Consider the following 17128-nt stretch of genomic DNA (forward strand, 5'->3'; position numbering starts at 1 on the left):
AGCGAATAATTTTACACCGGCCTTGCTACAAAAACGCTGAACTGAAACTGACCCAGGCTTTCAATGTTCGAGAACGCCCAGAACAATGAAAGGTCATTGTTTATATCGAGGGGAATTTAACACCCACAGTTTTCCCTAGACACAACAACTCAGCTGCGTCAACACGGTGGCAACGAAAAAAACAGGCTGAAGGAAATGAAAGGTGTTTCCCTTGTTTCTTCAAGGAACGATAACTCGGGCTGTAGGGGACGGAAATTTATGGGATTTGGACAGTCAGGTTCAAAATGTCTTTTCCCATCTTATGGTGAACCTTAAAGTGGCGAGTTTTATGAAAACTTCTTGCGCGCAAGAAAAATACAGAACACTGCTTTTAACTTCCACGCCGCAGTCTCCTAACTGTACAACGTTGCACTCCTGCCATTGGTTGATCGCCACGCACACCCTCTGCATGGCCCCACCCAATATCACTTCTAAAAGCGTGCGTCGTATAGTCAGAAATGTATACGTATAAAATGTAATAATAATAATAACAGGCACACACACAGATGTACATATATGTATGTATGTATATATATAATATAGCCTTTGTTATTTTAAATTGGAATTACACAAGTATCGGTAACTTTTTAAAAAAATGTTGCTTAAACTTGCAAGCTAGGTGACCACTGTATTGAAAGGAATAAAATAATTTTACATTTTAAAAGTTGCCTATTGCTAGGGAGACAAATTTATGGTAAATAAAAACTGAGGAGAGCGGTAAATAAAATGTTAGATCAGCGGTATATACCAGCGGTGGAAAAAAAAACAGACTAATCTTATCGCTGCTACAGCTAGCAAGTTCAATGAAACTGGAAGTTGAGTAGACATTCGGGGGATGAGAGGAATGCAGCTTGACAGGGAGCTAAAATTTCGAACTGAGATTATGTGCATGGGAAATCCCAATTTGCAGCATCTTTCTGATGTGATCGAAGATAAAACGTTCTTCAGCTGCAAGTGGTAGGAAACTTTAGGCAAACGTTTTGTTACAAATCGACAGTTTGCGCACACAACCTTGATTGCCAGTTTTTGCGTGTTTTCTACTTAATTTCATGATATTTCACGGTTATTTCGCGAAAAAGCGTTCATTTCGTGGAAAAGCACACATTTCGCATTACTTCCCGAATAAAACTCATGTATATTTCATCATTGGGGGTGCACTTACGTCCAGAATGTTCAAAATTGCATCTTTTTTTCACATTTCGCGCATCGCGAAAATACAATGTCCCTACCTATTGCCAACATTTCTTGTACACAAAATATTAACTAGTTTTTGTTCCATGAAATTTTGTCCAGCTCCAGACATTCTGAAGTGATTTTTAGGAAATCCTCTGTTAACTTTCCACAGAGGTTAGGAAATGTCCTCCATCTTCTTTTCCATCTCCGTGGCCGACGCCTTACAAGAGGGAAGACGATGTATTATTGTAAAATTCTCCACTTACAAAATACGCCACTTGGTTTGGTCTTCGAAGAGGATGCTAAGGGACGCCGAGTGCCCCTATTTCATCACGGAGTCCCTCACGGCCACTCGCCAAGAGATCCTGCGAGTGGCTAAAGACAGAGTTGGCCGATGCTCTTGCTACACAGAGGATGGGCGTATCATCGTACGCACGGAGAATGGCAGGAAACATACCTTCACCCGCATGAGAGATCTGGAGCAGCTGTCGTTGTAGTCTCCCCTCCTCCCTGAAGTGACCCAAGATCAAATACACAAGGATTGCATTCACCTGAACTAAATATTGTTCTTATCTAATCTGTTGCCGCATAATAACACATACTTTAAGTTCTTCACTATATCATATTATTATTGAATCTGATTTAGCAACAATAGTGTATGTGTATGCGTGATTGCGTGTGCGCTCGTTTTTTTGCTTCATTTTTTCGCATATATATTCAACATATTCTTTATATATATATATATATATATATATATATATACACTGGCTGACAAAAAAAGTGAAGCACCCAGAAGGAGTGGTCGAAGATTACCCCATTTCGGTATACCTGCATACCATTGATGTATGAGTAAATGATTAGATGTACAAGGAACTGTAATGTGTAGAACGCCCACCAGAGGGCATTTGTGATGTCACCTCCTGTTGCTGATAAGGTGGGACCAGTCACCTGCTGTGAGTCAGACAGTGCAGCACGAAGTTCAGAGAGGAAAACGAAGCACCGGCGATGCCTCTCAGATGCGTTAGACAGCCGACCTAGCAATTGACAGCAGTTGACAGAGGCCACATTGTGGGACTGCATGAGGCGGGTTGGTCGTATCGGGCAATTGCCAGGCATGTGGGCCATTCAGGTGTCACAGTGGCCCGATGTTGGAATCAATGGGTACATGAGGGCACCCATACACGTCGTGCAGGTTCAGGTCGACCAAGAAACACCACCCCGAGGGAGGACCGTCATATGGCGCTCCAAGCAGTGCGGGATCCCACTACTTCGGCACCCCTCATCCGAGAACATGTACTGGACACTCTACAACATCCTGTGAGTTCCCGCACAGTGTCTCGACGACTCGCATCCGCCGGATTCAGGTCCTACCGCCCCATGCGCCGGTTGCCGTTGACACCACAACACCGACACCTGCGGTTGGTGTGGTGCCGTGCTCGGGAGGCATGGACAGAGGACGAATGGCGTCGCATCATGTTCAGTGATGAGTCCCGCTTCTCCATGACCTCCGATGTGGCGGGTGTGGCGGCGTCGAGGGCAGAGGGCACATCCTGCCTACATTGTGGAGAGACACACAGGTGTGACCCCTGGCATCATGGTGTGGGGAGCCATTGGATATGCGTTCAGGTCACCTCTAATAGTGCTTCGGCAGACTTTGACGGCACAGCGATACGTCACAGACATTCTGCGTCCATACGTCCTACCCCTTATGGCACAGCACCCTGGGACAGTGTTCCAACAAGATAATGCACTCCCACACACAGCCCATGTGTCTATGGACTGCCTAGATCATGTTGAGGTCCTCCCGTGGCCAGCACGATCCCCGGACCTCTCCATCATTGAACATGTGTGGGATGACATTGGACGGGGACTCCGTCCTAGTGCCAACCTGCGGGATCTGGAGGGACAGCTGCAACACCTGTGGACGAACGTGCCTCAGGAGAGGATCCAAAGGCTGTTTGACACTATTCCGAACCGCATAAGGGCATGCATTGCGGCCAGAGGGGGCGCGCCACCCTACTGACCTGGCGCAACCATTCCACCTGTAACTGCCAACGGTCTTGACTCTTGCATCCTATATTGTAATCAGTTCAATAAAGGTACATGAACTTTCAGCATATGTAGTTTCATTCACGTCCAACCACTCCTTCTGGGTGCTTAACTTTTTTTGTCAGGCAGTGTATTCCTTGTCCTATTAAGAGTGACGTAATGAAGAAAATGTGTGTAATCGTGTTACCTCTGTGTCCAAATATCAACCTGCCCGACGTGTCATTTGTTCCACAAGACAAGGTAAACCTTTACTCTTTAATAGCAAGTATTCAATAGTTGGTAAGCCTGAAAACATCCAAAGTTTTTCACTGCATTCCTTGCAAGGGCTCAAATGTGAGGACGGTTCCCATTAACCCCCGAGGTAATGACCAGCTGCTGGGAAGGGGAGGGCCAAGCAATGACTCATTTTTCCGTGTTGTTCTCGCGAATGTCAGATCGCTAGTTCCGAAAATGGACGAGCTGCGGCTTGTTGTAAAAGAGGGAGACTTCGATTTGATTGTCATTACAGAAAGCTGGATAAAGGACGGAACACCACTATCTCTAATTAGTATACAGGGTTATGAAACGCTAACAAAAAATAGAACCAAGAAAAACTGTGGCGGAATTGTAGTTTTTCATAAATCTAACTTGACTGTTCAAACAATAGAGACGAAAGTAAATACTGAAGGCATCGAAACATTAACTTTGATTCTGAAGTACATGAATAAGCAGTTTGGTGTATGTTCCATATACAGACCACCCAATGTCCCATACACAAAACTTACATTGTTTGAAGAATTAATATCCGAAATATATCCACTAGTTGATAATCTCTTCCTGTTAGGAGATGTAAACTGCGATTATCTCACCTCGAATAAACCAGAAACACGGTTTTTAAGATCGATTTTTGGTTCATTTGGTCTAACGCAAATAGTTAATAAACCAACCCGTATCACCAAAAAAAGTAAAACGCTGCTTGTCATCATAGCCGTTGACAATACAGAATTACTGTTTAGAACTAATGTCACTGTTCCAATCGGTAAATCAGACCACTGCGTTGCGTACGCTGATTTCTTGTTGTAGAAACCGGAACCTCAAGCGAGTTACGTTTATTGTAGAAATTTTAATACCTTCAACGAAGAAATTTTTGCAAAAGATATAACTGATGTAGATTGGTCAAAGCTTTACGCACTTGATGATGTTAATAATAAAGTGGAGTTTTTGACCTCAAATATACAAAATGTTTTTGACATGCACGCACCTCTAAAAATCGTAAAACACAATAAGAAAAATGCACCGTGGATCACCAATAATGTTACATTGTTGATGCGAATCAGAGATAACGTGCCACGAAAGTTCAAACGTTCGAACAATCCAAGCAACTAGCAACAATATAAAGAACTCCGGAACTTTACAACAACTGTCATAAGACAAGAAAAGAAATGTTATCTTACCTTCAAATTTGGCGGGAAAAATTTAAACCGGAGAGAAACGTGGAATGAGTTGGGTATTGTTAACAATAAAAAGTCTCACGATAATACATTCTTGCTCATAAGTACCACTGAAGATCTAGATGCTGTTAATGACCATTTTGGTAAAATTTGCAATGAATCTGAAATTCCTCCTCCACTTAAGGCTCAGCAGATAAAGCATTTTGAGAACAAAACCTGTTCCACCACTGAACAATATTTTAAAGATGTACATAAAACTATTTATAGCATACTCTCAAATAGTTTTGGAGTAGATGGTATCAGCACTAAAATGCTCAAACTTGCCTTATGTTTTATCTCCGCTAACACACGTCATTAACTCCTCTCTTTCTAGTGGCGTCTTTCCTGAAATGTGGAAAGAAGCACGAATCCTGCCACTTCAGAAAAAGCAGATCGCCACTTCTTACAATGACTTTAGGTCTATCAGTCTTTTGCCTGTGCTATCTAAAGTACTCGAGAAAATAGTGCATTCGCAGACGTTAAACTACGTTAACACGAATAATTTACTGCCCCCGCTGCAATCCAGATTTCATGAGAAACACAGCACAGCCACTGCTCTTGCTAAAGTTGTGGATGATATTCTCTATGCTATTGATAAACAGCAAGTCACTATTTTAGTACTTCTGGATCTCAGTAAGGCTTTTGACATGGTGCAGCATGATTTATTATTAGCCAAACTTAAATATTACAAGTTTTCTCCTTCAACATTAAACTGGTTTCAAACATATCTATTTAACAGACGTCAAAGGGTCGTATTACATAATTCACCATCTCATGTGTCTCAACCTATAACGCTGAAAGCAGGCGTGCTGCAAGGATCGATATTAGGCCCCCTCCTCTTCACCCTTTACACTGCAGATCTGCAGCAAGTCATAAAATTCTTCACTCCACATTATTTTTATGCAGACGATACCCAGTTATATTTCTCAGATCATTACGCTTTGTTGGAACATAAGATTCAGTCACTAAATTCTGACTTGAACAGCGTCAGTAACTGGTGTGTATCTAACGGTCTTAAAATAAATCCAGAAAAATCCACTTTCATAATCATTGGTTCTAATTATTCAAGGTCGTTAATTAAAAATATTAAGATCGAGCTCAAAATAAACAATTTGCCCATTGTCAGGAATAACACTGCTAAAAATCTTGGTCTGACTTTTGACGAAATTTTTGATTGGACAGAACATGTAAAGACGCAATGTAGGAAAGCTTATGGAACACTTAGGAATCTGAATCGTTTCCGTGACTTCCTCCCTGCGGAATGCAAGCTAAGACTCATCCAAGCATTAATCTACCAATTGTTCGACTATTGTGATAATTTTTACGGCCCTCAACTCTCGCAAAAGCTCAGTAAGAAAATACAAATATGCAAGATACATTTTTCAAGCAAAAAGATCTGATCATATTCTTCCATTCTTAAATAATAATCAGGTTCTTACCATGGCAAACAGAAGGAAGTTGCAGTATCTCTGTTTCATACACTGCATACTGACAGAAGGTAAGCCGCAGTACCTGTTTGAGAAGATGCCTTCCCGTAGGGAAATCCATCAGTATGTTACCCGTAAGCGGAACAACTTCGATTTACCCCATCACTCTACCACGGGCTACAAATCATCTTTCTCCTTTTCGGCTCCCAAAGCATAGAATGCATTGCCCGCAAATATCGCTAGTGTAAACAACCTATTAAATTTCAAAGGTAAAATAAAAGATCTGCTGTTAATGGAACAATGGCAGAGTCGGGGCACATACTGAAGGTATCAAGTCACTCACTATAAGGAATTGTATTATTATTACTATTGTCTTTTGTATTTCTAGTTACACTTTTTTTTTGTATTCAACTAATTCCTATGTATTTTTTCTTCATTTTTTTTGTATCTGTTTTTTTTTATGTTTAGCTTACTGCTCCATAAGTTATATAAACTTATGGATTATCATATGTATTATCATATTGACAAGGGTTAGGTGGCAGAGCAGCCCTTGGCTGAACCTCGCCCGCTGAATAAAGACAATTTATTATTATTATTATTATCTTTTCTCTTCAAGTCTCCAGTACATTAAATTAATCACACATGGATCAGTCTTCCACTCTGTGTGAGATGAGATGGCAGCACTATTTCCATTTCACTGCCCTCACTACTTATTTTTCTCCCCCTTACAAACAGCAAATGCCATTTGCATGTGAACCTGCAAAATATAGCTGCAAAAAATGCAGGCATAAAAGGGTACTGTGTGAATTTCTCGGTATATACTGAAAGGCCAGTGCTATTCCAAACTGTCCATTGAAAGAATATACCCTCTGGAACAACTTTTAAAAGTATTGCCTTACATATTTTTATGTACATAAACCCAAAGAAAGGTTGGAGATGCAGATATCAATTTTCATTGTGGACCTCCTTGCAAAATGAATAGTGCAACACATTTATGAAATAGATGTGATAGGTTAGTCCTAAGTAAAACCGTGGTCTGTCGTCATATTTCTCAACTTTTCCATCACATATTATTTCCTGTCATTATTAAATTAGAGAAACAGAACAGCAACTTAAGAATAACTGGCAGTAAATTCATAGTTTTCTCTTTGTTTTTCAAAATGTACTTGGGTTGTAGCTGCTTTGGAGGCCAAGTGCATTGTGTACTTGACTAGAGATCTCGTTATTCTGAGTTCAACTCTAGGGCTTGAATGTTCTGTTTTGTTCTAATCTATTCAATCTATTCTGTGTCTGCTGTAAGAACGAAGTCAGTCTGAACCAAAGCACGTGACTTGTGAGAAATCCTATTGGTTATCCCAGTGGCAGCTGTGCAGGATTCTGGTGTATAGGTATATAATGCACTCAATGTAGCTACCATATTGAAGTTTTGGGACCTTATATTATGTGCTGTACAACCAATATATTCATGGGCAAACACGTAAGGAAGAAACTATTTCTCAGAAGCCATGTGGTTTTGTTTACATTAGCTTTGTAGTTACAGTGGATGGAGAATAGTTGTCGTTCATTTTCTTATGAATTTTCAATTCTTTTATGGTGGTTGGATATTTATTCTATGTATAATACGTAGGTTTTTACTCATATTCTAATAAGAATCACACTAATGATAGAACCTGAAAATCCATATGCTCAGGACTGCACCTTAAACACTAATGTTTTATTATTATCATAAAGTTCACAATAATTATCAATATTAATACCTGTTCACCCTTAATACCTGTATAATACCCTATACCAATTGTTTGACCAGAACAATATTTTTATTTTAAAATATAAGGGTCAGTCAGTGGAAAACAGACCACCTTGTACAGAAGGTTGTTCGCTTTATATCTGACCATTTTTGATGGGTACTCACCTTAAGAGATACCGCGCCGCCACCACCGATCATGTTCTATTGGACCCCCAGCATTGTGGACTATCGCCCGGCATCGCAGTTTCCATTGCAGCAAGCTCCGGCGCAGGACAGGCATGAGAATTCTGTTCCACTCGTCCCTGCAAGCTTTCCATAGACCATCCAGGGTGCGAGGGCGGCGATGTTGAAGACGTCGTTTCAACAGTCCAAATGCACAAAAATCCATTGGACTGGCATCTGGGCTTTTCACAGGAATGTCTTCAAACAGAATGACATGAATTCCTAATTCCTCTGCCATATCCTGATAGAAACGTAGTGATGTTCTGGCAGTATGACTCGAAGCCTTGTCCATATGGATCATCACCTGGTTCGCATCTATTCCATACAATTGTGGGATGTCTCTCCGATAGATAGGTGTCAGAATGGAGTCTTGGAAGTATCTGGCATTCACCTTCACGTTTTTATCCACCTTGCGTATCATCAACTTACCCTCATATCCGAATCCCGTCTCAACCATAAAGCCATGAGGGAAACTTTCCCTGCACTGACGAACAAAGTTGCTGCGCCCCTTGCCATCAATGTCACGGTATGTGATCACCCGAATGTGACCACCAGCAGTGAGATGGACATAGGATTCATTCATTGTGACAACTTTCTTCCATTTGGAACCCACCAGGTACTTTTCATACAGTTTCCTGCAGTTCATCTTACGTTCGGCAATGTGATGCGGTAGAAGGTGGTGTACACGGGCCTTCCGCACACACTTCAACCTGAGGCGCTTGCGAATTGTTTTGTTCACAGTTGACGGTGTAAGGTGAAATCTGTGGACCATATCATGTTGAGTCAAGGGATTTTCTTGGCACGCCAATCGACGGATCCTCCTTCACACTACGGGTGACACTTTGCTTGCATCCCTTCTGCTGGTGGTTTTCGTGGGTGAATGTTTCACAAGGAGAGCCTGTTGTGTGTAATGGGCCACAATAGCTTTCGCAGTAGTCACCCTGAATGTTAACCCATTCTCCCGACACTGTTTCACAATGCGTACGTATGAAAACTTAGCATGGAAAAGGGCCATTACGTAACCCTCCCAATACCGGTTGATTTTCGGCACCATTTGATAACATTCACTACCAACACTCACGCACCTATAAGGTCAGACACAACACTGCTCCCGCCAGCAGACCCATAGTTCCAACGATACGCCAGGTGGCAGCACCAATTCGAAAATAGTCTGATATAAAGCGAACAACCTCTCTATATCTCGATGTGTAGATGCTACAGCTCCACGGAACTTCTTCCACTGGAAGGGATTCTGTTGTCAGGCTACAGGATGCGTGCAGGTTCGAGTCTCCTGTGGGGAAGTGTAACAACTTTTCTCTTTCGACCTGTGTACGGGACCCACCATTGTGAGGAAATTGGGAAACTATAAATGAGTAGCGTAACCCTGGCATGGAAACCTACAACAATGACTGGGGGGTTCATCATGCTGACCACATGTCACCTCGTCACTGGTTGGTTGATCTCTCTCCCACCTCCGCAGGTGGGAGTGAGGCCGGCAGTCAGCATATAGACTCTGGCTCTTACATGTTTTTGCACCTCAGGTCTATGTTATGTTACCATGCATGTTCACAATTGTAATGTTCTTATTTTGAACATGTTTAAAGGTAGAAAGTTGGAATTATGTAGTTGTTGTATCCAATTTTCATCCTTATCTGATATATTTTGTGATGTGGTTTTTATTATACTGATGCTATCATTTCTTTACAGGTCTAGATCACTTGTCAAATCACATATAATCAACATGGATAGCTCACAAACTGCAAAGGATGTGCGAAGCACATTTATGAAGTTTTTTATAGAAAAGAAGAAACATGAGTATGTTCATTCATCATCCACAATTCCCTTGGATGATCCAACTTTACTATTTGCCAATGCTGGCATGAATCAAGTAAGTGTCAGTAATGTCCACAAACGTCTTTATAATATCTCTCGGTTAAAGCATTTTATCAGCTTGGGTATACTATCAAGCATTACCACAATTTCATCTTTCTTTGCTAATAAAATGAGACTTTCTTCTTTGTTACTTTCCGTTTACTTTGGTTATGGAAGGGTGGAAGTTTGTACTTGTTAATGTCAAATACATATGCAATTGGGTCTAGTGTAATACTTGTTTTGTTTTTTTTAATATGGAAAGACAACAACTGCATACTTCATGTCTTTACAGTGTTTAGTTTTTGTGATCACAAGTTATAGGGGAGACCGGGGTAATTAGAACATGGGGTTATTGGAACATGTTAATGTAGAATAATTTAAAACGAAAAGACTGGTGTAATAACATTTCATACCTATGTACCTACACTAAACCTACATGCAGAAAATTTGTTATTGGAATAACTACACAAAAGTAAGTTTTATTTGACTTTTATTATACACCTGCAAAAAATGATGTGACGCATGTTTGGTGTTTCTCTGCTTCTGAATATACTGGATGTGAATGAAAGAACCCTTGCAAAATTTTCTTCACCCCTATAATAAAACATAAGGGCACACATCTTTTCATGTGAGTTTGGTTGTCTATGGGCAATTTGCCTGGTTTTTATAAGCAAAGTTCTTATTACCCCAAAAATTTCTGCAAAGGGGTTATTAGAACATTGCGTAATTTGCTTGATTTTGCTTGGGGTAATTAGAACAGTCATGGGGTAATAAGAACATCATCTTGAAATACCATGAAACGTAACTACTTTTGGAACAACCTGCTTTTAGACTGGAACAGAACCAATCCTGGTGCTCGTTTGCCGAAGTCTGTCTTTGCTCAGTACATAGGGAGAGTGTGGTCTAGGAGTTTCAAGAAATCATACCTAGTGTCGGGATTTAAAACTACTGGTCTGTTTCCACTGGATGAATCCATGTTTCCAAGTGAAGAATTTGACCCCCTTGCCCTAGCACGATTTCGTAATCAAAGTCAAGAAGACATACAACCTGGATCAACAGTTGTTGCTGATGTTCAGATGACTCAGAATTCACGAAATACAACTGCCTCCACTGACATCCCACCAGGAGCAGTTCAAGATCCAGTAAACATTCACACTGCCAGCCAACCAACCACTCCTTCCTCTTCCATTACTTCAACAGCAATGCCAACGCCTTCAGATGTTGAAAATGTTCTGAATAGAAGTACTACACCACCATCCCAGTATCTGTCTTTTGAACAATTCATCAGAGAATCTCTTAGTAAACAACACAGACCAAGCGGACAAAATCGAAGAACAATGTCTAGTGGTAATCTATCAAGAGTACGCCTTTCTGATCAGTATGGCGAAATTCTAACAACTGAAGATGCTATGCAGCGACTGAAAGAAATGTCTACTAGGCCTACCAGTGCCAAAAAAAGAAATCGCCCTACTCAGAAAAAATACCCACAGGAAAGACCAAAAAAGACAAGAAAAGAATGTCCCTTCAATCCAGCTCTACTTCTTCAGAAAGTGAAATAGACCTATCTCTCAATGATGAAAACAGCACCGACATTGAAGATGACGTGGAGCCACAGGCCGAAAGTGAACCAGGCCCAGCAGCTGAAAATCAGCCAGGTTGTTCTGGTATACCAACTGTTCCAAAACGGAACAAAACACAGGAAAACAATGAGGAAAGTGGTAGGCCTAATGAGGCCGATGAAGAATCAGAGGATGACGATGTAGGCCTATTCAAACTGGAAAAGTACTACGCTGTATATTACGAGCGAAAGAGGTATGTTGGTAGAATTATTAAAATCTCTAATGGCCAGTCTAAAGCAACAATCAAGTTTCTGGAGGAAAAAGAAACTGGCAAGTTCGATTGGCCACGAAGACCTGATGTTGAGGAAATTGATAGGAAGTTTATATTTTACGGACCTTTGGAGTTAAATGGAATCGGTCCATTTACCCTTCCATTGTATGACATCATTAAGAGCAAGTATGAAGCTTTCAAAAAATAAATCAAACATTCAAATCAGTAGATCTACTGGTGCCAAACTGACAAATGTTAATATGGGTCAAGTGTTCTTTGGTGTAGCTTTTGTCATGTAGCCTATATTTTATGGTTTCATATATAATTGTTTTTTGAGACTGATAAGCTTAATTTCTGTATATATTAGTTTTTCACGACAGTTAAACCTGTTAATGTAAGTTATCTTAAGTGTTTTCATAAGTATTACCACTACTTGTTACAAATTGGAGAAAGTTTTCATCCAAAAAATATGCTTTTTTGTACTTTTTCTAATTGATATACTAGATTGTACATGTAACTATTAGAAGTTTTTTTCTTTACTACATTGTAGAATGGCCTGTAACCTTTCAAATAAATCATAGAACACTGATTTTCATTCACACATGTTTGCTTCACAGCTGGGAAATTGAACTTTATGAAAAAAGACGTTAACTTGGGATTTTATTTAAACAAGCATTGATAACTCCAGAAGAAGTAGAGCTATTGTGTTCAAATTTGCAGGGTAAATGGGACATTTATATATGATGTTTGTATTACCCCAACAGCAATCTAAAGCTATTCAGTTGAAATTTCTAACTTATGTTCCATTAACCCCAAATGGGGTAATTGGAACAATTTTATGGTGTCATGACAATTTATTTTTTTTGGACGAGTATTTGCAATGCAGGTATGGTCATTATTTTTTTCAAAAATATACAAAAGATGTCCTTTGAAATGGTAGAATTTTTTAAAAAATCCATCAGTAACTTTCTGAGTAATTTACAGTGGAACTTCTACAGGCTGTTTCCTGTTCTAATTACCCCGGTCTCCCCTAGAATTATAATGTAAATGTCAAACCAACTTACAGACATGCAATTTTTAGTTTTTCTTCAAGCTGATGTATTCCAAATATTAGTTTGAAAAGATGAAGGTTTGAATGGTGTTGAATATTGCAATCCATGCATGGAATTTTTGGGTTACCATTTACGTGCAAATTTGGAAAGTAGAATCTCCCAGTTGCACAGCATGCATAGACATGCAACATACTCCTCCAACATACTGGAAAAGTAGACCACTCAAGTTACACATATTGGCAAATAAATAATATTAATAATAATAATAATGTTGCATGGAGCCCACCAATGGTTAGTTCATCCACCCAAAATTAATGTATGTCACCAGATGGCTAATGTTTTGCCCTAAGTTCCAGGATATTTGTAGAAGTGTTGCATTGGCAAAAATATCAGCTGATATTTATTGAGTACCAATTAATTTTTTTCCCATTCGTATTGCTGAGTTTGAGTCACAGAGCCCAATCAATCATTAAATTAGGCACACACAGGAGATGTACTATGTAGATTTTCAGCGAAAAATCGAAATCTCTGAAAATCTACATAGTAGATTATTTTAGATTATTTTAATTCTTTTGTATTATTGAAATGTTAAAATATATTTTTTATTTCCTGTGTGTGCCTAATTTAATGGATTGACATCTCTACGTGGGGAAGAACCAGGCAACGTCGATGTCTATAGTGTTTCAAAGGCAACAGATCCCGTTGCAGTAGCACTTGCAGAGACGATGTCACACAGGTAAAGCAGCACCAGCGAAAATGCAGGGGAAGCCAGGCCGGCTCGGTAGCTCAGTGGTAGAGCAATGGCACAGATTGCCAGAGACCCGGGTTCGAATCCTGGTCGAGCCTGCATTTTTCGCTGAAAATCTACATATCCACTCAATCACATTATAAATACAGTAGAACATGGATTTTTTTGTTTTTCAGAGTACCAAGGTGAAAAACGTTACAATGCAAGACAATGTAAAATCAGGGAAATTTTATAAAATTTTGCTATGTTTTCACCATGAGGATTGAACATATGTTGGGGGAAATGTGAAATGCAGGTTTCACTGTATTTTACAAAATATATATATGTATATATATCCATTCATCCATCCCTCTCTCATTTTCTCTCTTTCTTTCTCTCTCAAAGCAACCTAATATTGCATACCCACAGTGGCCTATTCAGTACAGTGTATAACTGCCACACAGAGGACCAATGTTTGATTCTCAGGCTGTGTGATCTAAAGTGGGAATTTTCCAAACCTTGTCCCTGCATAATGCAGCTCTCACTCAGCCTCTAATAAATGGGTACCTTGGGGCAACTGAGAAGATAAAGGAGCATAGTGCTGATCCCTCCTATGTGCCCCGGCACCCACCCAGCGTCGAATGACATGGTTACCTGGGGGAAACCCTAGGAGGTAGAGGCGGTCAGGGGCGTGATGCTGATCACATCCCCCCCACTCATGACCGGATCAAGAAAGTGTGGGGCGTTACCCTCACACCCCCTATACGCCTTCATGGTGTGGTGCTAAGCGTGGGGGAGCACTTTACGTTTACCTTTTTTACCTATGTGCCTCCATGACACTGCAGTAAGTACAGACTAACAAAACATTCATGTAACATACTTGATGGATGAACAAGTCTCATCCTATAAGGATGAATATTTCACCGGAGGTAAACAAGAAAGTAATACATGTTATGTTTGGTACCCTAAAAAAAATACTAAAAAAAACCTGGTATAATCTAGTCAAGTAAATCAAAAAGAATATGGTAATTGACTTAATAGAACTATATTTGTTTATTTTTTGTGTATTAAATGCTTTAGGTTCTAATTGTGCACTGTTTCTGCATTACAGTTTAAACCAATCTTTCTTGGCACTGTGGATCCAAATAGTGATATGGCTAAATATGTCCGTGTCGTAAATACACAGAAGTGTATACGTGCTGGGGGTAAACACAATGATTTAGATGACGTTGGGAAAGATGTCTATCACCACACGTTTTTTGAGATGCTTGGCAATTGGTCTTTTGGAGACTACTTTAAGGTAATTGGTGTATCTAGTGAGTTCTTATATAATACATAACATGACTAAAATAAAATTTAGTAAATGCCATTTTTATTAATTGTTCCAGTTGTAGTTGAAAAACTTTAATGAATCTTGAAAATAAGTTTAAAAAAAAAATCTTCAATGAAAATACTGTTTTCAGTAAAACAGTCTCAGCTAAGCCCCATGATTTGCAACATATGCAACTGTGTCATATTGAGAAAATGTGTAAAAGAAGCTAAAATTTTGAATTTAATATGCAAAACATATCAGGTATGTAGCTATTATTAATATGTGTGTGTGTGTTTGTTTGTTTTTAAGTTTTAACTGTTCATGGGAAATTATTCATAAGTATAGTCAAGGGAAAAGTACTGTTGTTAGATTACTGAAAAGAATGCTGAAATTCCTGTAACTTTCGCCCTAGCCTGAAAACAACCTTTAAAAATCAACCTACTATACTGCTTTTCCGGATTCTCTGGAGTAGCGCCACGCAGAGGGGAAAGCTTGTGGGTGGTGCCAGACTAGGTGGGGAAGGGTGCGGGATGAAAGCAACCAAGTGCTGCGCGGTGTAACGGCCGTAAAGCAAAACGCTTTCTGCTGCCAATTTCTTCTTTTATTCTTAACAATGGTCAGTGTATTGTTTTACAAAATAACAAATAATATTGCACGTTTGTCTATTGATGCTACGAAGAACAGAAAAAAATAAAACAAATTTAAACATACATTTTCAAAAAACATGCAAGTAACCACAAACTATGAAACATCATGTATCAAAATGTGTTTTAAACAAGTCTGAAAAACATGTTTAAAACACTTTGTTTTAAACGTTTTAAACATTTGAAAAAAAAACAAAGCCATGTGTTTTAAACTTTTCAAACAAGTTGTTCTCGAACACATTCAACACTATGAGGCACTCTCCTTAATGCAGAGTTCCCCTAGACTTGCGAGCTAACATGATTACTACAGAACTACTAGACCGCGAATGAGCAGTCGAGTCGCCCCCTCCCGTGGAGACCCCTCCCCTCCGTGCGTTCATTGGACGAGGCGCACACCCTTCAACATGCGCACAGAATACGTTCGCGTTCTCTTACTCCAGAGAATCCGGGAAAGGAATATATGTAAGCATAATTTCACTTCTTTTTACAGAAAGAGATATGTACATGGGCATGGGAGCTTTTGACTGAAGTGTATAGTCTTCCCAAGGAACGACTTTATGTTACATATTTCGGAGGAGATTCTTCTGCTGGTTTGGAACCTGATGCAGAGTGCCGCCAAATTTGGATTAATCTAGGGTAATACTTTACAGATTACAGTATTAGAAGTTTGATTGTGATTTCAACTCATTCTCATAAACATATTTTCTTTTTTTACAATCCGAACGCCAAAGATAATATAGTTTTGAGCCCTGTATTTCATCTATTCATCATTCATCCTCATTGTTTGGAGTATCATAAATATGTAACAATGATTGAGTGATTTGTTTTCTTTTTATTTCACATGTCTGCTACTCTAATCACGAAGATGAGGATGAATGGTGTCAAGATGAGTGATGAAAAGATAGTCTGAAATACACATTAACAGGACACAACACGATCCCCACAGAGGATTATTCTCCGGATACTACAGAATTGTTGATATGAAAAAATGCAATCTACGAATATGGAATAATGATCAATGTAAAATAATCAAAACAATTTAAGACAAAAATAAACTGAGAAATTCAAATTGTTAGAGTTTGCACAAGAAGACTGTAACACCTGTGAAGGTAGCACCCCAAGTTTCACACTGAGGTGTCTGCTATATTGTGGCCAACCTTCACCTATTTTGCATTAGTGATCAATATGAAATTTTTGGCAATTTTTATAAACTCTGATATTAAATTTATCAATACTAGGATGTGGTATTTTACCAATCTGATATAAATTTGTAAACATTTTGAGAAACATGAATGGTAAATTAACCTTCTTAATATGTGTAATGAGATAACTCCAATGAGGTTTACCTTGAAAGAGGAACTGTATATTTAATGTCAGATTAAAGATTATAGATACTCAAGTTTGGACTCCAATTAAGAATTAACCAGTAGACCTACATATAAACGATTTACATCAAGATATAGCTTATTCAATTCTGCGTTAATATATGGTAGCCAATTTTTTTCTTTTTAGTATGCTGCCTTATATTTTTTATCATCGTGAGAATGAAAAAAAGGGCAGCAGAG

At 39.3% G+C, this 17128-nt stretch overlaps 1 protein-coding gene and 1 non-coding gene across 4 annotated transcripts in view; both read left to right on the top strand.

The window, feature by feature from the left end:
* AlaRS (alanine--tRNA ligase, cytoplasmic) overlaps positions 1-17128 on the top strand; it is a 115558-nt gene that overhangs the window by 50762 nt on the left and 47668 nt on the right. For all 3 annotated transcript variants that reach the window (XM_083138334.1, XM_083138331.1, XM_083138340.1), the window contains exons 2-4: positions 9834-10014; positions 14719-14907; positions 16054-16199. In XM_083138334.1, the coding sequence (XP_082994460.1) occupies positions 9868-10014; positions 14719-14907; positions 16054-16199 (482 nt within the window). In that variant the 5' untranslated portion in view covers positions 9834-9867. The remainder of the gene's footprint in view (positions 1-9833; positions 10015-14718; positions 14908-16053; positions 16200-17128) is intronic.
* TRNAS-AGA (transfer RNA serine (anticodon AGA)) lies at positions 13656-13726 on the top strand. Its single transcript has one exon. It is a non-coding gene; the product is annotated as a tRNA-Ser (tRNA).

Source organism: Lepisma saccharinum, chromosome 1 (genome assembly GCF_977018435.1).
Source record: "Lepisma saccharinum chromosome 1, izLepSacc3.1, whole genome shotgun sequence".
Classification (NCBI taxonomy): Eukaryota; Metazoa; Arthropoda; class Insecta; order Zygentoma; family Lepismatidae; genus Lepisma; species Lepisma saccharinum.